Source organism: Meles meles, chromosome 14 (assembly GCF_922984935.1).
Source record: "Meles meles chromosome 14, mMelMel3.1 paternal haplotype, whole genome shotgun sequence".
Taxonomy (NCBI): Eukaryota; Metazoa; Chordata; class Mammalia; order Carnivora; family Mustelidae; genus Meles; species Meles meles.
Genome location: NC_060079.1, coordinates 72,991,418 through 73,015,753, shown reverse-complemented (window position 1 = coordinate 73,015,753; position 24,336 = coordinate 72,991,418). Strand labels below are relative to the sequence as shown.

The following is a 24,336-nucleotide window of genomic DNA, read 5'->3' as shown; positions in this document are numbered from 1 at the left end:
AATATATATATATATAAATGTATAATCTATGCATTTTAGTGTGCCATATATACTTTCCTGGAAGAGGACACAGAAAACACGCAAATGTATTACCAACTGGAAAACTTGAACAAACGAAAGATGCCAGCTTTGCTGGGTCTTCCTGTCGGCTGAGTCAGCTCGAGACGCTGTCAGTTCCTCCATCTCCTCCTAGCGTCTACCTGTTCATGACTTGACCTTTTCCTAAAGGAGGGCTAGAAAGGCAACATCATCCACTTGCCTGGCGACCTGAGTAGTTCCCATTGCGTGGTCAGCGAGGTCACCTTCAAATCACCCATTTGCTCCTGCCGGAGGAGTTTATCCCTATGCAGGGGCAGGCGATATCTTGTCTGTTTACAGTAGAGCGGTGGCCTATTTACTTTTGCCCCCTCTCCATTTAAAAAAAAGATAAAGATAGAGTAATGATCCCTCTGATTATAGATTTCACTGGCCCAATTATCACCAAATCTTAACTAGACAAGATTTGCAGGTCACAGGCTGCTCATTGGTTAAGGCTCGTACTAAAGCCTACTGCTTCCCTCGTGGCTCCCACCAGGGAGAAGGAGCCGAAGGGAGAGCATCTGCTCCGTCTGCAGAGTGAACTTCATTCCAGTCTCGGGATGGCAAAGAGAAAAGCCCAGTATTGTAATGTTCTAATTTTATAATGCGGCAAATCTGAGTTTCCCCCTCAGGAAGACAACGCTTGGGGCTATAAAAAGTGACTCATGGCTTCTAGGTTCTCTGCATCTGGGAGGCCCAGCTTCCAACAACAATTCTGGCTCCTGGAGGTATCCAACTGGGGAAGGGGGCATTTGTGGAGGAAGGAGTGGTGGGAGACCCTAGAAATTTCACTTACTTGGGACAAACATTTGATATACTCCTGGGTTTCGGCTCCAGAGCACCAATCTGTTTGAGGGTCAAGATCTCTGTGAGGCAATCGGCCACCTGCCTCTCTTTGAGAGAAGGTTTTTATGGCGACTTATCGTGAGAAGGAAAAGTGCAAATGATCAGTTTGGTCACTTAAAAGTGTTACTTAAATGATATAGAAAAATTAGTAATAAAAGTAAAAAAAAAAAGTTACTAATTTTGCTTTGGGTAGTGAAAATCAGCTGCCTCTTCCCATTCTCTTTTTCCCAATCTTGAAATGCCCCACGCCTTCTAGCCCATACAGTAATGTGTGACGCCTCCTCTCTCCGTCTTACAACCCTCCAGTTCTACCCTTGGCCATCCATATTCACCCACAATGTCCATTTCTGGCCATCTCCATTCATTTCTCGCTACATATTCTACCCATGAGGTCTCATCTACTCTCCACATCTGAACTCTGGGGATGATGCTGAGTCCTTATGTTCATATGTAAAGCGACTGTTCAGGCTTTATTCAAATATTCTAATTACTTAATAGGTGCCTCTCTGTGCATGATGACCATTGCCAAGGCAGAAATAATGCCCCCTCCCCAACCCCTGCTATTTCTTCATAACCCTGCTCACTCATGCTCAAAGTGTCCAAGGTTACTTTTGACCCTTCCCCCTCCCTCTTCAACTAAGTTTAGTTCACTCTTTACAATATTATTTTGATAGTAATTTACAATATTAACGCATCCCTTCTTTCCTTTCTGTTCCTACAGACACCATGCTATTCAGAATCGTTCTACTTCACCCAGAAACTAGATAGATGATCACAATATTGCATGATTATTCCCCCTGACTCCTGTCTGCTGCCACGAACCCTTCTATCACATCGCCTCCATGGTACCATTTCTATATCCATTTTGATCATGGTCCTTTACTACAAGATCAAGGCCCAAGTATTCAACCTTCTGTAACGTTAGCTTTACAATTTCTTAGCCTGACCTCCCTTCTCTCACACCTCTGTATGAATTCCTAGTTTAGCCAATCTGGTCTATTGAACAGCCGACAAACACACTCCAGGAGTTTCCCATGCCACTTCCTCCATCTGGAAGACCTTGTAAACTCTTACAAAACGTCACCCTTTCCCTTGTTACCCCAACTGGGTACAAGTACTATGACAGAATGTTAGAGCTGAAGGGACACCATCTACTCCATGTGCCAAAGGGCCTTGGAAGAATCATCTCTCCATCTATAAAACTGAAATGTCTGGGGAAACTGAGGCCAAAGGACATTAAAAATAGTTAGCTTTCCAAACACTAGTTTTCTTTCAACACATTTTTCTTGAGCGTTTCCTCTGTGCCAGGAGCTGTGCTAGCGACACATGACTAGAGTTTAATGACAAAGACGGACTGCACGTCTATCATTACACAAGTAATTCAAATTCGGTGGGTGCTACAAGACGAGGGAGTACAGGGTGGCAAGGATGTCTGGGGGTATGCACGGTTCAGGGAAGGGGTGAGGGATGTCACTAAGCTAGTGTGGGAAGACAGGAAGGAGTTAACTGAGTTTGGGAAGAGAAGAAGGCTTCCCTGAGGAGGAAATCTTAAGTAGGGGAGACAGAGAGAGTAGGAATTGAGTGCAAAAGGTAAATGACGGCTCCATGTACAAGGAAAGCCCAGACGGGTACTTTCAAGGAACTAAAAGCAGGAGTGGGTGCTGGAACCTAAGGGAGGAGGAAGATCGCAAAAGGTGAGACGGGGAAGGCAGAGAGGAGCAGAAGCCTGCGGGGCCTGGGAAGGTCATGCAGATTTCTGGGCTTTATTCTGAGAACAATAGGCCTTGGGGAGCATGTTCCAAGATAACTCTAAGTCAGGACCGAGGCTTACCCTGGGAGGAATGGGAGAAGCAATTATGAAATCAGAAAAAGTTCTAGTTTTATTTCAACTAAAACATATTCTGTATCCTTATGACCCTTTGAGTGTGTGTTCTCATCTGAAGGCAGGGTGAACAAGGAAAGCATATGAATTCATAAATATAGCCTTTTTAGTTGGTCCGCTAGGCTTTGACAGGAGGTAGTGTCTGTGTATGGACGCCTCTGCACCTGTAACACTTGAGGGGGTACGGGCTTGTTCTGCATTTTCTAAAAGCACAACATTCCATACAAGAGCAATCCAATACAAAGCTCTATTTTACTGTCTGGCCAGGAATTGGTGCTATCCTTGAAGTTAAATCTTCAGTCTCCTCCCCTTTCCCATAAGGCCCTTAATAAGGGAAAATATTTTGAGAATATACAAGCAAAAATTTTCCCAAGGGTTGTTTTAATCCCAGTTGCTTTTTACTCTCATCTTGTCTACACCAGGTAATGACTTTCAAAAGGCAGTCACAAATTTATCTCCTCTAAAATTGTATTTATCTCAAGGATAAAATTTAAAGAAGGTAGGGTGCCAAGGTTATTAATAAAAGGACAGCTGGAATTTTGGAGTAATTTCTGTGTTCAAGGTATTGTGTTGGATACCTTAAAACAAGTGATCTCATTTAATCCTACTAAAGACTCTGAAAGGTGCATCTCTTTTCACAGATAAGGAAACTGAGGCTTACTGTTTCCCTGCAATATACCCATCTCAGACCTGTACTGCCCAATATAGTAGCCTGCAGCCACATGTGCCTCTGAGCACCCGAAAATACGTGTGAATTAAGATGTGCTGAGTGTAAATGACACATCAGATTTTGAAAAATTTAGAATAAAAAGCAAAGTAAGGTATCTCAAGTTTTGAATATTGGTTACATGTTAAAATGGCAGTATCTTACACAGTGTGTTAAAAAGTGCATTATAAACTTTATCTGCTATAATTAAAAAATAAGCTACTAGAAATTTTTAAATTACATGTGTGGCTCACATTATACTTGTATTGAACAATGCCATCCTAGACCCAAAACTGGGTATTGAATTTGCCAGTAATAACAAGTTCAAAGGCAGCCTGGTATAGAAGAGTACATGGAGTGTAACAGATCTTGGTTTAAATCCTTCCATCCCTGGGCAGTCGTGGGTAAAATACCAAACCTCTCTGCACTTCACTTTTGTCATTGACATTATGGGGATATTAAATATCCCCAAACAACTGTTGTCAGATGTAAAGCAGCTAGTGTGCAGAGGGAGGGAATAATTACTGGATACTTCCTATAGCAACTGGTTCATTTAAAAACTGAGTCCCAAAAAGAGCAGAAAACTGACTTATTTGAAAATCATGTTTTATTCTCCGTAAGTGGGAGGAGTTAAATTACTAGCACATTTAATGCCCACTTTAGTATCATATATGCATTACCTATTATTGTGTGATGTACATAATATACACAGATTCTTTCTTTCCATGCAAGTTACTTATAATATGTCTTAGGCTGGGAGGCCAGCTGATAAAGTTTGGGTGAGAGAGCAAATGTCAGGACACAGAAGGGCCCAAGGCGTTCTTCATCCGTACAACAGATGAACTCCAGTGAAAAGAGTTTATGAACTTGACTTCAGCAGATCCATGTTTTGCTTTTTTTTACATCAAGAATTGAGACTAGTGAATAAAATGACACCTGGGAAAGGAGAATTTTACTTTTTTTTTTCCTCTCTGGGTCGTGGTGCAAATAAATACATTTTCCCAGCATTGCAAGTTCAGACTAGCCCACTATTAGTAATCTCCACTAAATCATAAAAGACTACAAAATCACGTGGACTCAACTATCTGAGACTATTTTGCTATATCCTATCCCCTAGGCTTTTGTCAAGAAGTGTGCCCTTTTATCAATGTTTGAGTTATATGTATTCATATAAATGTGAAGTATGGAGTAGCTGGAGCATTCATTTTATTATTTGATGTATGTATATGGCTTAAGATTGACATGTGACAATGTATTAGATTGCCCTGTTCTGTATTTTTTTTTTTAGTGGTACGGGGGTGGGGGGGGTGGGGGTGGGGGGGGGAACATACTAATTAAGGATTTGAGTTACTTTGGTGTAGCCCCTTAAGTACACATTTTTAAAATTTAGCACAAAAACTGCTCTTTTTTTATCCATAGCAATTAACTTTAAGAAAATGAGACTGGAGAAGTAAAAAGCTATCAGATTTACAGATCTTGAAACAGCAACAGAGACCATGAAAATACTCACTTCATTCTCGTTTCAAATTTAACAAGAAATAATATACAAAATTTTAGTTTAGCTATTAAAGTACATGTGCAATGAGTTAAAGGCGGATGGGGACAGGGCCTCCCCTTTGATCTCATATGTTGCTTTAAAAATCCACCTCTTGTAACGAATTTTTGAGTACCTACTGAGTACACGTGACTTTGGTCTTTGCTCTTTAACATGAGTGACTCTAACTGACAACGTGATTGTGTCTACAGTTCCCTAACAACTATCTTTCAGTAAATGTCTTCAAATTTAGGACTAAGGCTAATAATATGAGGTAAGAAAAAAATTATACTAAATCAAAATTATTAGCAATTATTAGCTAATAATAAGAATCACACAGAACAATGTGTCGTAATTAGACAAATTTGCTAAAACTTTGAACTAAGATATTGTATTTCTGGTGCCTGAAATTATAGGAAAATACGAACTCAGTTAATTTAAGAGAAAACAAGTATTTTAAGTCATTTAAGCTACTAGTTGTATTTTCAAAATGCACATTAAAAAAAGAGTTCATACTAGAAAAGAGCTTGTTTGCATTAACTTTAAATTAGCTAGTACTTAAGTTACACATTTGAAGAAACTTGTTTTGTTTCCAGGAACGCTTTTTTCCCTTTCCTTCTTTCTTTCTTTCTTTTTTTTTAAGGGGATAAGGCAGTTGGATTAAAAAAAGTTAAGCCACATTCTTTAATGCAAATGGAATATCAGTGCTCCTATATGCTTATAACTCTCTCAATCTCACGGAACTATTAGGATGTCTTCAAATAATTTAATAATGTCTTTAAACTTTCGTCTCAATGGCACAGTTCATTTTTGTAAAACGCCTTGGCACCACTCAATCTTTTAAGAGAGGAGAAAGGTCTCTTTCCTCTGGACTTGACGTTTTTACCATATACGTGTGAGCAATTTTTGCTGTCAAATATTACCAAGGTAGATTTTCTGTTGTTGTTCAATCTGAAAATGTCTCCACTATGCCTGCACAGCTCCCCTCTTCTCAACACAAGCCTACCCAACCCTCTCCCCCACTGCAAGTTTTAAACTTTGTTTCCTTTGGGGTTCTGCACAAGTGCTACTAATAATATCCAAGAGACAAAGAGCTGTTCTGCAGGTTCACGGGATGCCAAATTTCAGTTGTGAAACAAAGCACTCAAATTTGAGATTCAAGAGAATGATGGTGGTGATGCCGGCAAAAAAAAAAAAAAAATGATTATAGCGCATGAGACCCCAGAGCCATCTCCCCAGACAGCTCCCCCAACCCACGGCCACCCAGAGCAGGGAGTTCTGGCCCCGGGACGTCGGCCGCCGGCAGCACCGCGAAGCCCCCTGCCCGCTCCCCCCGGCCCTCTCACCGCTTCACTCGGATGATCTGGTCCCGCATGGGCTTGATGTCCTGGAAGCTCTGCTGGTTGACGAGGCTATAGACCAGGATGAAGCCCTGGCCGTTCTTGATGTACAGGTCCCGCATGGACGCGAACTGCTCGGTGCCCGCCGTGTCCAGGATCTCCAGCACCGACGGCGACGAGTCCACCTCGATCTCTTTGCGGTAGAAGTCCTCGATGGTGGGGTCGTATTTCTCGATGAAGGTGCCGGTCACGAACTGCACGGTCAGGGCGGATTTGCCGACCCCGCCCGAGCCCAGCACCACCACTTTGTACTCGCGCATCGTCCCTCCGCGGCCGCCGCCGCCGCCGCCGCCCGCGACATAGACCTATGCCCGCCGCGCTGCGCCCCCGGACCCTGCGTCGGCCGCCGGCCCCGCCGCCTCCCGCGGCCGCCCCCACCTCACGGCCGCCGCGGCCCCCCGGGCGCCGGCGGAGGGAGCAGCAGCCCTGGGCATGGGCCGAGCCGGGCGGCAATGCGGCCCGCGGGCGCCGGCAGGCACTGAGCACGAACAGCGAGCTGGAGCCGCCGGAGCCACCGGAGCCGCCCGAGCCGCGGGCCCGCAGTGCCACCCGCCCGCCCCGCCCCTCGCGCCTCCACGCCCAGCTCCCCGCCCGCTGCCGCCGCCGCCGCCGCCGCCGCCACCGCCGCTTCCTCGGGTGCTGGAGCGCGCGCCCGAGCGGGAGCCGCAGAGCTGCCGGGGGCGGGGCCCGGCGGCAGGAGGCGGGGCTCCGCGGCGCAGCCCCGCCCCCGCTCCCTGTCGCCTAGGCGACCGGCCGCGCACGCTCCCGGGAGACTGCGCCGTGCGGAAGCCTCAGCTCGCGCTTAGATAAACAACCTCCTCTGCCACCCAGCAACAGCCTACCCCGCACGTCCCGTCGAACCCCGAGGCCTGCGTACTGAGCATGCGCAGTTCGTTTGCCTGAGCCCGGAACCTGGTCAACTTGAGAATCCCACGTTCGGCATCGGGGAGGGACAAGATGCTAGCGGGGCCAGAGCAATCTAAACGGGCAAGGCCCGGAAGGAAGTCTCGGTGAGGGATTTTGCTTGACACACTACCCAGTCTCTCAGTACTCTTGAGCTTTGGTTTTATCTTGCATAAACATAACGAGAAGCTTTTTTGAGGGAACGAACATAAACACAGCGAAGCGAAGCTTTGTTTTCAGCGTCAGAACACTGAGGGAGGCGTTGCAGGGCCCCTTCTGCCCACTTCCCGAGGCGGCGAAGGCGAGTCCGCGGAAGCCAGGCCCACGCCCGGTGACGTCGCTGGAGGTCCCGCCCACCGCCCCCGGCCCCGCCCTGCTCTAGCCCGGGACTGGTGTCGAGCTCTTCCCACGCCCTCTCGGCTATGGGAGCTTGGAAAACCGGGAGAACGGAGCTCCAAGCCGCAACAGAAGGCCCAGGGACACCTCATAGCAACAACTAGCTGGGGCACCTAGTAGGAAGTTGGGATTCATTCCAACCAACCAGATCACGTTTCTGTAACCCGTGGTACTGTTCTCGGCCAATAGAGAGGCACTTCGTACCACATGACACCTACCCGTCAGCCAATGGGAAAAACTCTAGTCGCAGGATCAACCTACTCACCTCCCTTCTCCCGGCCAGGCTGGGCCTTTGCTCCTGCGCACGCTCTGCCAACCAATCGTGGGGGAGTTGACGAATGACGGAGGTTCGATGTGAGCCAGTCAGGACGCGCGATTCTCTTGCCACCTAGGGCCCGTGGTATGGAGACAGGGCGGCTGGTGGGGTCCGGGAGGGGCCAGGGCCTGAGGGGCCGGTCGTTGTGCCCTATGCTGGCAGGGAGCAAGGTGTTTTGCAGGCGAGAGTGATGAATTCTGCGTTTAACGTCGTCTCCTTGGCATGCTGCCTAAATGATGGGCATGGAAATGGTGCTGAGGGATGTGGGCTGAATCGTGGGCTGAATCGAGAAAACAGGGACTTTTGTCTTTAGGGTGAGAAATTTTCTGGTACTTAGGAGACCTGCTGCAGCAGTTGGCGCGGGTCTTCCATGCGTGCCTCCCGAAGCATTTTTTTTTTAACTACTTAGTTTTTAAACTTGCCGTTCGGTCTCTCTAGCGTTATATGTTAGTTGCACTCTCGTACCCACAACGTCAAATTAGGAGAAGCTTTATTTCCAAGTATTCCTGGATTATATTTTGTAATGATTGGTTATTGGATTTACCTTCCTTAAACTATGTCCTTCTCAGACTACTCTACGCAAGTCTGTTACTGAACCACATTTCTCGTGAATAATAAATTTCTGCAGTTCTGTTTGGTCACGGCATACCTCTTCGCCCTTTCTCTTCCCCACAAGGTCATCATGTAGAGAGGATGTTGGTCTGAGATCCTGGAAAGACCAGGTGTGCCTTTCCCAGCTTTTCTGTCAATTATCAAACTACTACAGAGGTGTACTTAGATTCACGAGTGTTCCGTTGCTGTTCGGCCCCTATATCAGAATGGAGAACTTATTTTTGCATTATCTTGCTATAGTATAGCACATACCAAGTTTTTGCCTAAAATAATTGAGGGCAAGCATCATGTCAAAATGTGTAATAAGTTGACTCAGGCTTCATTTCTCGATGACATTTTGTGGAAGTATGAGAGGTAATATCTGAGCCTCCGGAATCAGCAGTGAGGGAAGATTGCCCCCAAAATAAATTATATATAAATCAGAAGAATGTTTTAGCATCATGGAAACCATAGATACCTGATTCTAAACTAGTATTGTGAAAAAGTGAATTAAAGTGAAAGGAGCTCACATGAATTCATTGTATCTGAGCTTTCTTGGCAGGGGTATTTCAAGAAGATGTTGTAGATGAGTGCGGTGTTCACGTAGCTTTTCATAGGTCTCATATTTTGTGTGAAACCTTTATGCGGATTTGAGGTTCCTTTAGCTTTGTAACAGTCCCACTTCGTTTCAGAAGACAGACTGTCTCTTAAGATCCATATTGTGCATCATGGTGTTAAATTCCTAGGCTTTTTAAGAAGCATCGAACTTTTTTTGTATAGACCATTACAATCTGTGTAGTACGTTGCATTACCATGGAGCTGAAAAATCATTTATTTGGCAAGCGAGTAAACGTTTAGTAACTTTTTTCTTTTGAAATTTGCATTGGGATTATGAATCCAGAATGTAACCTTAAGCAACTTTTCATTTCCTAGGTCCCCAGAAGCTGAGAAACCCTGAATTGCAGTGCATTTGATAGAAGTCACCCCAAAAAATACTGAGTGGGCTCCCTAGTCACTCCATTTAGCATAATAAAGAGTAGGAGAGCTTTTCGACATTTTTTTCAGGCTGTTTTCTCTGACCTTTCATTACTGTTGGCTTTTCTTGATAAGGAGAAATATACAGACTGCAGCCCTTAGGGTAGTTGGCTCATTTTATTTCTCATCTTGATATTTGATACTCATTTTCGATGAATTCGTATTCATTTGATATTCATCTTAATGTTCATTCTCAGCGTTGCCATAAGGGTAGATTTTTAACCACTAACAAGCAAAAGAAACATAGTAAGTAGGGCATATTTTCTTTCCTATTCTGTCTTATATGATGGTACTTACCTAATTTGAGAAAATCTACCCAGAAGGGTAGATTTTTAGCCACTAACAAGCAAAAGAAACATAGTAGTAGGGCATATTTTCTTTCCTATTCTGTCTTATATGATGGTACTTACCTAATTTGAGACTGTATGTGAAATACTGGTGAAAGGATTAGCTGCCATAAGAAAGGATATCAGAACGCGTAGAGAATTTTGAAGATTTGGTTGGGAGATGGGTGTCTGTCTCCTGATTCCTTAATCATGTTCATCTTTATGCCAGCATGAACTATCTTTCTGAGAGTGATTTTAGAAATAAAAACTTATGTCTCCATTCATTTGTTCATGGGCAAGACAAAATCACATGAAATAAAATGAAATTGAATTTTCTCTAAGAGCTGTAAATCTGTGTGATAGTGAAAGCTTAACACCGTGCACTGACCCTGTAGGGTCTCTAGCTTCTGAAGGGCATTATTGGAAGAAAAAAGAAAAGAAAATCTTCATTTCTCCTCTCCCCACTAAATCTGAGAGTTACCTCACCTGTGCCCAGATACCCTCAACTGTCACACTCGTGTTACTATGGAAACCCAGCTCCTTTCTTTGCTTTTGTGAAAGATGTTGGGTAAGGTGGGATGGAGTGGGAAATCCACTGTGTTTGGGGACTTTCTGACTAGAGCAAGAGGCAAGTATGTAAAAAATTTAATATAAACAGGTTAGGAGAGGATGTTTGTAATGTTAGCGGTGCTTCTTGTCTATGAAACCCTGATTTCTGTTGCTTCCTATTAAAGCCTACATATGTGTGATTAACCATAAAGGGGAAGGGGAAGGGCAAGTCAAGTACATTGAGAGCAGAAGACATTTTCTTGGCCTCTGAGGCTCCCGATACAGTCGAGAAATGAAAGTATATATAAGCAGTGAAAAGGAAGGGGCAAAATAAGCTTGTATCTTTTTTGAAAATGCAGTATGTCTCAGCACTTTGGAAAAGAAAAAGAATGCAGAAATGAAGTGATTATGTAAACAAGTCAGTGAAAGAAAACTTTTGGTTGAAAAAGTAAATGTCGCTGAAGGAAAAGGCTTAATGATTAAGATATAGGAAATAGAAAAACGCCCGAGGAATCTTGAAAGCTTGAATGTTCAGAGGAAACTAGAGCTCCAGTATGGTTTGTTTAAGGTGGCTGACGAGTAAACACAGTGTTGCCGCATCCCCAGCAGTTTCCCTTTCTTCTAGCCGAAAAATATGGGATGAATCAGGATTAATCATTAATGGCAGTCCTTTCTTCTGTCCCCAGTTAGTCCCGCAGTAGGTACATGACCCGATTCTCATCACTGGAACTGGAAGAAGCCACTGGGACTGAGGGAGTCCTAGGATTCTGACAAGAATGAGTAGATACCACCATTGTTTTGGTGGCACTCCCCTTGCTTCCTGCTTTGCGCTCTGAAATAAGAGAATGTGGCCACCATCTTTGGGCTGGGATGCCTTATGGCTGAGGTTGCAAACCGGCGACCTTCAGATGGCTAAGAAGGATGAGAAGAATCCATCCAGGTCCTGGAAAACAGTATTAAACTGTCATGTCAGTACTGGAAAGACCCACCTTTGGACTACTAAGTAAATGACTAGCCTCCTTTGGTTTAAGGCTGTGTTAGTTTAAGTCCATGAAGTTTTCTGCATCTTTGAGTCAAATACACCCCAATTGCTATAAAAGTGTGAGAGATTCAAGCCAAAATGGTATTTTAAAAAAATCAGCGAGCATTTGTGATATTCTGTTGGGTATCCTACTGATAATCCTGAATGGCATTCCAAAGATATTATGGTATTAATTGAGCACTTACTGTGTATATTATTCTAGGCTCTGGGGATACAAAATAGACAGCCAGAAGAGCTTGTAGTTATAGACGTTATAAACAGAAGAGACCGATGTTAAACAACTGATTGCACTTTACATTATATAATAACAGCGTATAATTCATGCTAACAAGAGAAAATGAAAGATTGTAAGGATGTAATAATAATATAATAAAATATTACAAAATATGTAACCAAAATATGTAACTGAATAAAATGATAAAAACAAACACTTTCAAGGACGTGATATTACGTATACTTTATACATGAGTTCTTAGAGGTTAAGAGAAACAATAAACTGAAGTGCGTTTACTAAAGGAAAGCTGTCTGAAGGAAATTAATATGGAACCAGGTTTTGAAATGGAAAACACGGAATCACTTGATTATTTAATTCTCTATAGTAGTGCCATTCTAGGGACAATTATTGGGGGGAAAAAAATCAGAGGCTAGAAGTCTCAAAGGCAAGATTACAAAAATATAGAAATAATCGGGGAAAAAATAATACAGAAGAAAAAATAGAAAGAGTAGAAGGGTATGTTCGAAGAAGTTAAGGTATTATTCAAAAGGATGAATAATTTATAATGTGGGCATCATGAAAGAATTGTCATAAGAAGTAATTACGGGCTTGAGGCCATCAAGAAGGTAGAATTCAAACTTTCACAAACAGAAGTAGAAAGAAAAATGAGGGGTAGCAAAAAATGAAGACAGGCAGCAAAACAGTTTTTGCTTATGGTTATTTTTTCATGGTAGCTGTTACTGACATGCATTATGTAAAAATGAATGGAATTTGATTGAAAAGAAAATTTTCAATAGACCAGTAATATATAAAGATAGTCTTTTAGGTAAATAATGTAATTTAGAATGTTTTTCCTGCAGTGCCTTTTTGTACCTTGCCATAGAAAAGTCTTTTTAATAAAGAAGCTGTAAGGAATAGTAAGTTACAGATTAGTGACACATTTTGGAAATTTTAAAAAACCCCATAGAAATGCCAAATGTAATAGCATAGCAACAATAATAAATACTTCTAACAAACATCAGAAGTTTGTCAGATTTCATGTGGTTTCTGGTCAAATATGGTTGTCGTATTTTTCTAATGCTATTTTATGTAAGAATATTTCTTAAAAATTAGGCCACCGTAGGCATATGAACATATCTTGATATTGTTTATGATAATGTGATTAATATTTATTGTGCTTTGCCCTTTTGCTGCATGTCCAAGAAGCTTGTAGTTTTTGAATAGAAAATGTAAAACTAATTTGGAACCACCATGCAAGTATGTGATATGAAGATGCTGAACTTGCATTATTACTGCTCCTTCCTCCAAGGTCATGGAAGCAATGTAGACGGTACAACACCATCAAATGAAGAAAATTATGAGAAAACACTGGTAATGAGGGGATTTGAAGTAACTGTTCAGTAAGGGGACTGAGAGAAGAGGGTGGTAGTGGTTTAGGCCTTGGACAATACACAGCCAGCCACCCTGCAGAAGAGTAATAAAATAGGAAGAGAACTATTACACATGTGCCCGTGCTTCTCACTCTCCATTCCTTGGGAAAATCAGTGCCTGCCCCCACATGTGTGGTGACACAGAGCTTTGGTCCAAGTGGACTCAGGGGGAAGATCAAGGCCACACAGGGGCTCGTAAGGACCTTGTAAGGTCTTGTAAGGAGCAAAGAAACTCCTTAGGTCCTAACCAGCTTAGGACATTTGACCACCCACACCTTCTACTCTTGCTTCCCTGGGCTCATGACTTTCAACCTAAGGACTATTCCTTTGGATGCGCTTCTCTCCTCTTGGGGGAAACAGAAAATGAACTCTAGACCTAAAGAGTGTTTGGCTGTGATTTTCCTAGATTTGGGATTCTCTGCTCTAGAGTTCATTTATTCTCATCCCTGAGCAACTTGGTGTGACTCAGAATGGGGTCCAGAAAGGTGATCAACCATTTGGTTTACCTGGGACTGTCATGGTTTTAGTCCAGCATCCCCAAAACTCTCAGCCCTAGTGGGTCACCCTACATCCATTCTCATACGCATTTCCAGGGGGAAAAAAAATGAATGCACATGACAAGATTATTTTGAGAAGCACAACTATTTCAGAAGGGAAAAAAATTATAGATTTCATCAGAAGTGTAACCATTAGAATGGACCAAGCATTTAAATTTAGCCCCCAATAAACATGCTAAAAAAGATAAGGGATGGTGTTAGACATACGAAAACAAAGAAATACAAGAGGAACCAAGTGGACATACTACAAATGGAATGTATAGTAGTTGAAACAAAGAACAGAGGAGAGTAAGATGGCAGAAGGGATGCAGTTAAGGAACACATAAGAGAGCTGGAAGACCAGATTGAGGTCATCTCACAGAAAAAGGAAGGAAAATCAAAGAAATAGAAAAAGAAAAAATCAAGAGATATGGAGAAGAGAAGAAGGGGCAGCATACAGATAATGGGAATCCCCCAAAGAAAATGACTTCTTAGAGAAATGGTAATAAGAAGTTTCCATGGAAGAATGGATGAATAAACAAGTAAAAGACCTCACGGGGGAGGGCCCATGGAGCCTGAAAGTGATCTGGAAAACCTATACCCACAGACATAGTGAAATTTGGGATCTCCAAGACCAAAACTTTTAAAAGTTTACAGTATGAAAGATTAACATCAGATTAAATATTAGATTTCTTAATAGCAGCATTAGAATCCAGAAGAACAATGGAATGGAGAGTTTTAAAATATTGAAGGGAGAAGAACTAGAAACAGAAGTTTAATATTGATCCAGAGTGACATTCAGGTTGGGGATGAGATACAGACGTTCATAGGCATAGAAAGCCTCAGAATCCCAGAATACTGCTACACAGAGACCCACGCTGACAACGATGGAAAATTCCACTCTCATAGTGCATCTTTTCCTCTCAATTACTGATAACTCAAGCAGACAAAAACTACAAGGATACTGAAGATTCCAATAGCCCATTAACAAAATCGGACGCACAGACGTATAGAGAATTCTACAACCTATGACTAGAGCATACATACTTCTTTGCGAGCATATACAGAATACTGGCAAAACCTGATCAGATGCTGGATAATAGAGAAAATCTCAATACACTTCAAAGAATAGATATCATTCAGATTCTGAATTCATAATTATATTAGAACTTTAAAAATGGTGAAAAGACAAATGAAGAACCACATATATGGAAATTTTAAAAGTTCATAATGCTACATAACTTGTGGGTTAAAGGAGAAATTTAAAAACACTTGGAACCTAGTGATCATGAAAATACTATCGATCAAATCTTGTGAGATACGGCTGAGTGGTTCTTTGATGGAAATTTAGAGTCTTAATGTGTATACTAGAAAAGAAGATATAGGAAAACCCTTCTGATCTTACCTTCTCCCATGGTCACACTGAGCCTGTAGCTACATATGGGACAGTTGTCTCTTAAAACAAAAAAAATCTAAAGGCTGGCTGAGTGATGACTACACATTGGGCAAATGAGAAGAGGACTACACTGAAATGGGATGGAGAGGCTGGAACATAATCCCTCCATAAGCTCCACACCTGGCGCAGTGTCTCATCACGAGAGAACCCAAATCCAGAGCTTCTTTCTGAGTAGTGATGGGTTCGAACCCCACATCGGAAAAGGAAACATTAACTTGAAAAGATATATGCACCCCATGTTCATTGCAGCATTGGCTATATCACTATAGCCAATAGCCGAGATATAGAAACAGTTAAATGTCCATCAATGGACGAATGGATAAAATAATTGTGTGTGTGTGTGTGTGTGTGTGTAGTGGAATATTAGCCATAAAAAGAATGAAATCTTGTCATTTGTGAATTTGTGATGACATGGATGGACTTTGAGGGTATTATGCTAAGTAAAGTAAGTCTAGACAGAAAAAGACAAATACCATACAATCCCCCCTATTTGTGGAATTAAAACAATTTTTTTTTAAAAAACAGGCTCACAGATTCAAAGAACAGATTGGTCGGTCCCAGAGGTAGGGAGTTGGGTAGTAGGAAATATGGGTAACTGCTTTTGTTTTAGTTTAAATAAATTGAATTTTTTTTTTTTTTTTTTAAGAGAGGCGTCTTACAATTTACCTGTCCGGTGTTTCTCAAACATAAGAAAAGCCTAAAAAATTCTCATAGCCAAGATGAACCTAAAGACACATGAAAACTAAATGTAATATAATATCCTAGATGGGTTTCTGGAACGAAATAAGGACATTAGGTAAAAGCTAAGGTAATCTAAATAAACTATGGACTTTAGTTAATAACATGCAACAAAAAAGAAAACTCTTGGATTTTTAAAAAAATCACATTCCAAAATAAAATGTATAGCAGAAAAAGTCAAAAGAAGCAGGTAAAATTAATATTTAAAATGTATTTTACTTAATCTAATATATTAAGATATTATCATTTCTTTTTTTTCCCATTTTATTTATTTTTTCAGCGTAACAGTATTCATTGTTTTTGCACAACACCCAGTGCTCCATGCAAAACGTGCCCTCCCTATTACCCATCACCTGTTCCCCCAACCTCCCACCCCTGACCCTTCAAAACCCTCAGGTTGTTTTTCAGAGTCCATAGTCTCTTATGGTTCACCTCCCCTTCCAAATTTTTTTTTTAATAAACATATAATGTATTTTTATCTCCAGGGGTACAGGTCTGTGAATCGCCAGGTTTACACACTTCACAGCACTCACGATAGCACATACCCTCCCTTATGTCCATAGCCCCCTCCCCCTCACCCAATCCCACCTCCCCCGCTCCCAATCCCACCTCCCCCCAGCAACCCCCAGTTTGTTTTGTGAGATTAAGAGTCATTTATGGTTTGTCTCCCTCCCAATCCCATCTTGTTTCATTTATTCTTCTCCTATCCCCCTAACCCCCCATGTTGCTTCTCCATGTCCTCATATCAGGGAGATCATATGATAGTTGTCTTTCTCCAATTGACTTATTTCACTAAGCATGATACGCTCTAGTTCCATCCACGTCGTCGCAAATAGCAAGATTTCATTTCTTTTGATGTCTGCATAGTATTCCATTGTGTATATATACCACCTCTTCTTTATCCATTCATCTGTTGATGGACATCTAGGTTCTTTCCATAGCTTGGCTATTGTAGACATTGCTGCTATAAACATTCGGGTACACGTGCCCCTTCGGATCACTATGTTTGTATCTTTAAGGTAAATACCCAGTAGTGCAATTGCTGGGTCATAGGGTAGTTCTATTTTCAACCTTTTGAGGAACCTCCATGCTGTTTTCCAGAGTGGTTGCACCAGCTTGCATTCCCACCAACAGTGGAGGAGGGTTCCCCTTTCTCCGCATCCTCGCCAGCATCTGTCATTTCCTGACTTGTTAATTTTAACCATTCTGAACAAACAATCCAATCAAGAAATGGGCAGAGGACATGAACAGACATTTCTGCAAAGAAGACATCCAGATAGCCAACAGACACATGAAAAAGTGCTCCACGTCACTCGGCATCAGGGAAATACAAATCAAAACCACAATGAGATATTATCATTTCATTGTGTAATCCAGACAAAAATTGTTAAGATGTTTTCCCTTTTTTCATACAAAGCCTTTGAAACCTGTTGTATATTTTGCACTGAGAGCATTGGGACTGGACACATTTCAGAGGAACGATAGCCATGTGTGGCTAGTTGCTACTACATTGGTGATAGACGGTGGATTGTTCAGGGAGATGAGATTTGAGATGCTGTTTTATAGGTCATGTTAACAAGACTAGAGCATGGTTTGGATGAAGGGATGATGGAAAAGAAGAGGAATCAAGGAAAACTTCCAGATTTTTGGCCTGAACATGGTAGTCTGAGTGTAGTCTGCATGTTTGGGTCAGATTTTCTGAGTGGCTATTCTGTGAATTCTCCAGATTTCTGTTTCACTGGTTCCTTCTCATTTCCAATTTTTTTTCTTTCTTTCTTTCTTTTTTTAAGATTTATTTATTTATTTACTTGACAGAGATCACAAGTAGGCAGAGAGGCAGGCAGAGAGGTTGCGGGGTGGGGAAGCAGATTCCCCACCAAGCAGAGAGCTCCCAGGACCCCGGGATCACGACCTGAGCCGAAGGCAGAGGCTTTAATCCACTGAGCCACCCAGGTGCCCCTCCAAGTCTTTCTCTGAATGTCATCTCTTTGGAAAGACCTTCCCCCTAGACTTCCCCAACCACACAATCTAATCCCTCCTTCTAGAACATGGTGTGACCTTACTGTTTTACTTTTTTCTACACTCATCATCACTATCTGAGATTATCATTTTGATTATTTGCCTATTGTCTGTCTACCCCACTAGAATGTAAGGTCTTGGTCTATCTTGCTCCTTGCAATCCTCAGTATCTAGATCTATCTGTGCCTAGTACAAAACAAATGCTTAATACATATCTCTTGAAAAGCTAAAAGGAATGTAGAAAAAAAAATTGTAATTCTTACCTAAAACTTAAAAGATCAAATATCAAATATTTGAATATCAAACATTTCAAAAGTCAAAAGAGAATTAAGAAGACACCTGTGTTAGAGAAAAAGCAAATTCTTACACAACTCACATCATGCTACTTAGTTTCTAAAATTAGCATTCAAGGAATAATTCTAGACCACCGACTATGTGCAAGGCACTCTGCTAGGAGTAAAAGGTGATGTCTTCCTCATCAGACAGGTAGATAGATAAATAGACGACCAGACATGATTTTAGAGACTAGGTTCTGCTTTGAAAAAGTGGCTTACAGAAGCGTAGGTGAAACATTATTTAGGGTACATCTCCATGTATGGCTAATTCTGTAATCCCTTTTTTTTCTGGGGTATGTTTAGGTTGTGAGTTTCACAATTCTTATCATACTTCTGTGGTTAACCTAATGCCTTCAAATGAGAACATAATTTTCCAAAATATCTTTTCCCATTTGAAGTAAGGGCAAGTGCTAGTTTCTTGCTGGGTTGATACTATTCTATCTTTTGACACAGTGGGAGAAATGTCCTTTTTTCCGGTTCGTGTAGCAGCATGTACTGGAGATAAAATTTACTAATTACTTCTTGTGACCCTTGGTGTAACCCTAAGCAGACTTCTGTCTTAACACCAACGGCGCGTTGTTGCACTGTCTTCTCTACTAACTGAAGATAGCAACAGTGTTAGGTTCGTTGAATTTTTTTTTAGCACACAGGGCAGGTTGCATAAAACATTGTGGGAACTCATAAAACGTTTGCAAATGAATGAACGATTGAATGGACTATAACTTTCCTTCTAAAAATCCTGTAACACAGAGAAGATGATAACAGCAGAAAAGAATGGGGAGTTTTTCAACATCAAGGAGGAGATACAGATACTTCTCTAAAACTGGCCTGATCCCTAAAGAAACTCTCACCTCAAAAATAGTAGGCAAGGTAAGGGGCAGTCTACAGACTTGGACTTAGAAGTGCCGGGATTTGGAAAATCAACTTTTCTATCTACTGACTGCTACCCAAAATTTTACACCTAGGGTTTTAGTCTTTTTTTTTTTAAGATTTTATTTATTTATTTGTCAGAGAGAGAGAGAGAGAGAGATCACAAGTAGGCAGAGAGGCAGGCAGAGGCAGAGGGAGAAGCAGGCTCCCTGCTGAGCAAGGAGCCCGATATGGGACTCGATCCCAGGACGCTGGGATCATGACCTGAGCTGAAGGCAGCCGCCTAACCAACTGAGCCACCCAGGCATCCTGGTTTTAGTCTTTCGATGTGAAATCTTACCCCCCCCACCACCCCCGCAGTTAAAATACAAATGGGAGAAAGGCAGTTAAGTTGTACTGTCTTTCTATAAACATTGCAGCATTCAGCTATGCTCACTTGGTGGGAAAATAAAATAAAAGAAAAGAAAAGAAGTGAAATGGCCCAAGTATGTGCCCAGGGTTAGCATGAACAGGCCATGGGCACCCTTCGTATTTTGTGTCATATGGTAACTTTTTTTATGCTAGAGTTAATGTCTCCACGTGGTATAACATAACTAATAACAACCTTTACGGTTACTAGATTCTTAAATTAGGTTCAAATAATATCTTATTTTCAGGTGATTACAGGAATTTTCAAGACTTTGAAGCTGTATCGCCCATCCCTTTCCATCAATTTCTTCTGCTTCTCACACCATTACACTCAATGGCGGTTTGGGGCACCCTGGGGAAGACAAAACATTCACAGCGAAGGCCCACCGGATGGTCCTTCTCAGCTGCCAGCCAGGTATTTTGTCAAAGAAAGTGATCCATCCTGCCTTTCAGGGTTCTCTCCTCAAAACCTATCTTCTCGCTCTCACAGAACAGACCCTCCTCTTTTCTTATTGTCCTACTTAATGCTTCTGACACAGCTTCATGAACTATGAGCACTTAATGAGTAATTAACCAGCCCGAAATGGCTGCGCTAGCTGAGAAAGAGAAATCGTGTTCGCTTCATCAAACTACTATCTCCCTGCAAAGGCACTGGTGGCAGAATGGATTGCAGTTTACATCTGAATGAGAGAAGCTGAGGGACCCATTTCAGGGGTATTTAGCCTTTTTTATTTTCCTTGGCACGCCAGGTAGTGGAAGAGAGTTAAACAATTCCATCATGCAAGTTGCCTCGACTTCTTTCTGTTGAGGGTCGGGCTCTGGAATTTATTAGTTGTGTTTTGTATTTTAAATGAAAAATTTTGGCTATTTCCCATGCAAACGTTCCAACGAAGAGATGCTACAACATATGTAAATTATCTAAAAAATATTAATCTGTCGACGTAGTTAGGTTATATGAACAAGAATGAGCTCCAAGAGTAAAATTGAATATGTTAGTTCTGCACTATATGCTGACAAAGGGAAAGGAGCTGAAATGGGCAGCTTAGGGTGTTCTAAGGTTATGATTATGGTGCTCAAAAGAAAGCAATCCAAGTAAAATTATTGAGAAAAGAGACCAATCAATAACACATGTTGCTGAGGTTTTTAAACTAGAATACTAAGCTCCAGGGGCTCAATGCTGTCGGTATTAGGGCCGTGGACTGTTCGAAGCCTGGGGTTTTTCTATCTGGATTTGTGACTAATGGAGTGGGGTTCGGCTGAGGCTCAGTAAGACGTTTCACCCTGGCTTGGTGAATTACCTTTGCATGGGATCAGGCCTGTTTATAGGACCCCTCTAACTCTGGCTCTCCAAGAGCAGCTAAGAAAGACTACTGAGTCATTCAGGTCACTAGCTCTCCATCCAAATATCTATCATCAACCTATTTTGTGTTTTGCTTTTTGTTTTTCTGGGTTTTGGAGGGTTTGGTTTGGTTCTATTTTACTCTACGGGGTTCCAGGAAGCAGTGAAGTACATTTCATAAATATGTATAAGATAAACTTAAATAAAAATGAACTATAATGATAAATTTTCTAACTCTAAGAGTTAAATGTGATCCTCCCAAGAAACGTGAACATTATCTGTCCAAAAAAAAGTATTTATAGAAACTGTATTTCACATTGAAATACATGTTAAAGTTTCATCATAGCGTTCACACTTGGTCTTGCTTTCTGTGTATGTGTATGTGTATGTGTATGTGTATGTGTAAGGGGAGGGGTGTGCCCAAGACCCATCCGAGTCTCACCAGTTAAGAATCTGGGGGCACACAGGGGTGGCCTTGTGTTTATTGAGAATGTGTATATTTAATAAAATCTCCTAGGTGACTCTGACATGCCCCTGTGTTGAATATCAATGTGATGTGTTAATTCTGTATTTTCTGAAGAAAGAAATCATACTTAAAGTGATGATCCAGAGGATATAGAATAACCAGATTGCTTACCTCAAATCCAGAACCTAGTTTAAATTCCATTTCTTCATGTGTCCCTCAAACTGGAATTAATCTCTCTTTCCATATTCCCCAAACACTCCGTACTTTTCATATTTACTGCAGTTTCTCTTGTGTTATATTTATTTTATCTCCATCTGTCACGTGGACTCGTGGATGTTTGGGCAGCAGGGGAGAAGGATGGAGAAAGTATATTTTTGCACCATCTTTCTAATCCCTATAGTGCTTTGGCTAATCAATAGTATGTGTTCAATACATGTTGATTGAATTAAATTAAATAGGAAATGGTATTAAAATTGTGATCAAGTTCCAAATTCTTGAATTATTGTGTTGTCCTCTCTGTTAAAAGATGTTATTTCTACTTTCATAGTACTTAAAATCAATGGGGTTTTAAAACTGAGCCAAGCCAACTAAAATTATAAAAATATAATTCCTCAAAAAGCAGTAACATAGGCTTAATTCACAAGAACCACAACTTGGTCACATCCTTTAGTAAGTATTTGTTAATTTTCAAGCCAAATCTTAAATTAAAACACAAAGAAAACAAACTCTAAATTTGACAAAATAATGGAAAATACAGGAAAGCCCCCCATTGCTATCCCTCTGTGTGTAAATTCATTCTTAAGAGGAATCTCATTAAGCTCTGTTATAATAAAGAAATTACCAATAAGACAATTATAATTAGGTAAAAACATAATTATTATCATTTTCTAAAGATTTATTTATTTATTTATTTATTAGAGAGAGAGAGAGAGAGAGAGAGACTGTGCAAGTGAGGGGGGAGGGCAGAAGGAGAGGGAGAGAAGTAGACTCCCTCTTGCGCAGGGAGCTTGACATGGGGCTTGATGGCTTGATCCCAAGACCCTGAGATCATGACCTAAGCTTAAATTAAGAGTTGAATGCTTAACCGACTGAGCCACCAAGGTGCCCCAAAACACAAACGATTATAAAATAAATCACAAAAGCAGATGAGTTTTAAGAGATACGAGCCATCAAGTTAAAAAAAAATTAGGATAATTTGTAAAAACTTAAGCCTTTGGCATAGTTTTGTCTGTTTCCCCTTAAAATTGCAAGAGCTTTTCATGTTGCTTAGAAGTCAAGGATGTCTGAATGACAAGATTGGCCAAGCTGCCTAAGGGTATATTTATTATGTCTTTGATCTCTTTATCAAAAAGACCCTCTCTTTCCAGCCTGAAGTCTGGTATAGACAGGATAGGAAAACTTAGAGATGGTGAGAGTCACAGGGCTTAGGAAAGAATACCCAGAGGACAGCAGACAGGGTAAAGAGTGATGAACACCATCAGTCTCCTCACTGGGAGTCCACATTGGGTGTCTTGGTTGGTACTCCTTGCCATGACTATCAGGAATTACATGATCTGATCTTCTGTACAGAAGTTTCAGAGGCACAGCTGAGTGTCCTAAAATGGCAATACTTACTATTCAGAACACGATGCTTCCCTGTGCCATTGATGCCCAACTTATTTCCAAATGTATTTGGGAAGAGACAGAATATAGTACCATAGGAATATAGTAAAAATGCAAACAACCATTGTATACCCATATGTAGGTTCCTCTGGAAATGTTTGCTCAAATCAGATTCCTGAGGACCCATGTTTATATTTATTTGTTTAAGTTCTCTTTTGTCATAGCTCACTGACACTCATGCCTACCTCATGGGCCAGTCAGATTTGCTTCTTCCTGGGAATTTAGAATTAGAATCCGGAAGGCTAGGTACTTGAACTAGGACCTGAACTAGATACTTGAACTAGGAAGCAACAATGGAGATGCCTTTTGGGGGGTCTCTGTAAAGAAATAAATCAGCACAGAATTCTGATAGACAGAGGAAAGTCATAGAATGAAGCAGATTAATGTAGAGATGAGAAGAAAAGCAGTAATGGCCCACTTTGTTCCAGAGGTGGTAGTTTAGTGCCTGTAGAGCTTTCCAACTTATGAGAAGATCCAAATGCATTTGCCCCCACGGATGTTCAACATGATTCTCCCACCTCAACCTTATATTAAATTTCTCTTTACTTGAAGCTAATACCAGTGGATTTCTATTGCTTACAAATGGAATATTCCTGACAAAGACAAGGTTATTCCATTAGGATATGTCTTTAAACCTCTGTTAGGTTTCCACTGGAAATGGACAGCATCCTGCTGTGAGTTTGTCATGTTAATTATATGTTACAGCCCAAGCATTGTTCAGAACACAACTATGATTATGACAATGACTTTTGGAGCTGTTGCCTGATGGTTAGAGGGTCCTGCTATATTCCTAGGAGGACATAACACCCTTTCTGTAATGCTGGAAATATTGTCTCTCATGCATGTTATTGCTTGTGTTAATAATAAAATGCAATGCAGGGAGTTCCAGGGAATAGCCAAGTCATGCATTGTGAGGCCTGGGATACATCTTATCTCACAGACTCAGGCATATGGGCCTCCAAGGGTGGATCGTCTAGGAGGGTTTGGGTATTTCCTGCAGCCATTCACATAGAAGGAGGTGTTTTGCTTCAACTTACCATTTTTGTTGTTATGTAGGTAATGTTCTTTTCCTCTGGAGAAACTAAAAATTCATATGAAATCATCTAGTTTCTCTGAAAGACAACACCTAGCTTATCCAGGATTTTCTCTGTGAACACAAGGAATTCTTCATTGTCCTATCTGCCATGAAGAGCACGTAGGGCTTCTGGATTGGAGCCTACATCACGTTTGTAAATTCGCATCATCTCTAAAATAGCTTT

At 41.3% G+C, this 24,336-nt stretch overlaps 1 protein-coding gene across 1 annotated transcript in view; it reads right to left on the bottom strand.

Moving 5' to 3' along the window:
- Window positions 1-6,972, bottom strand: part of RAP2A (RAP2A, member of RAS oncogene family) — a 36,309-nt gene extending 29,337 nt beyond the window's left edge. The window contains exon 1 of the mRNA XM_045978387.1: window positions 6,393-6,972. Within this exon, the coding sequence (XP_045834343.1) occupies window positions 6,393-6,706 (314 nt within the window). The 5' untranslated portion in view covers window positions 6,707-6,972. The remainder of the gene's footprint in view (window positions 1-6,392) is intronic.
- Window positions 6,973-24,336: the final 17,364 nt, after the last annotated feature.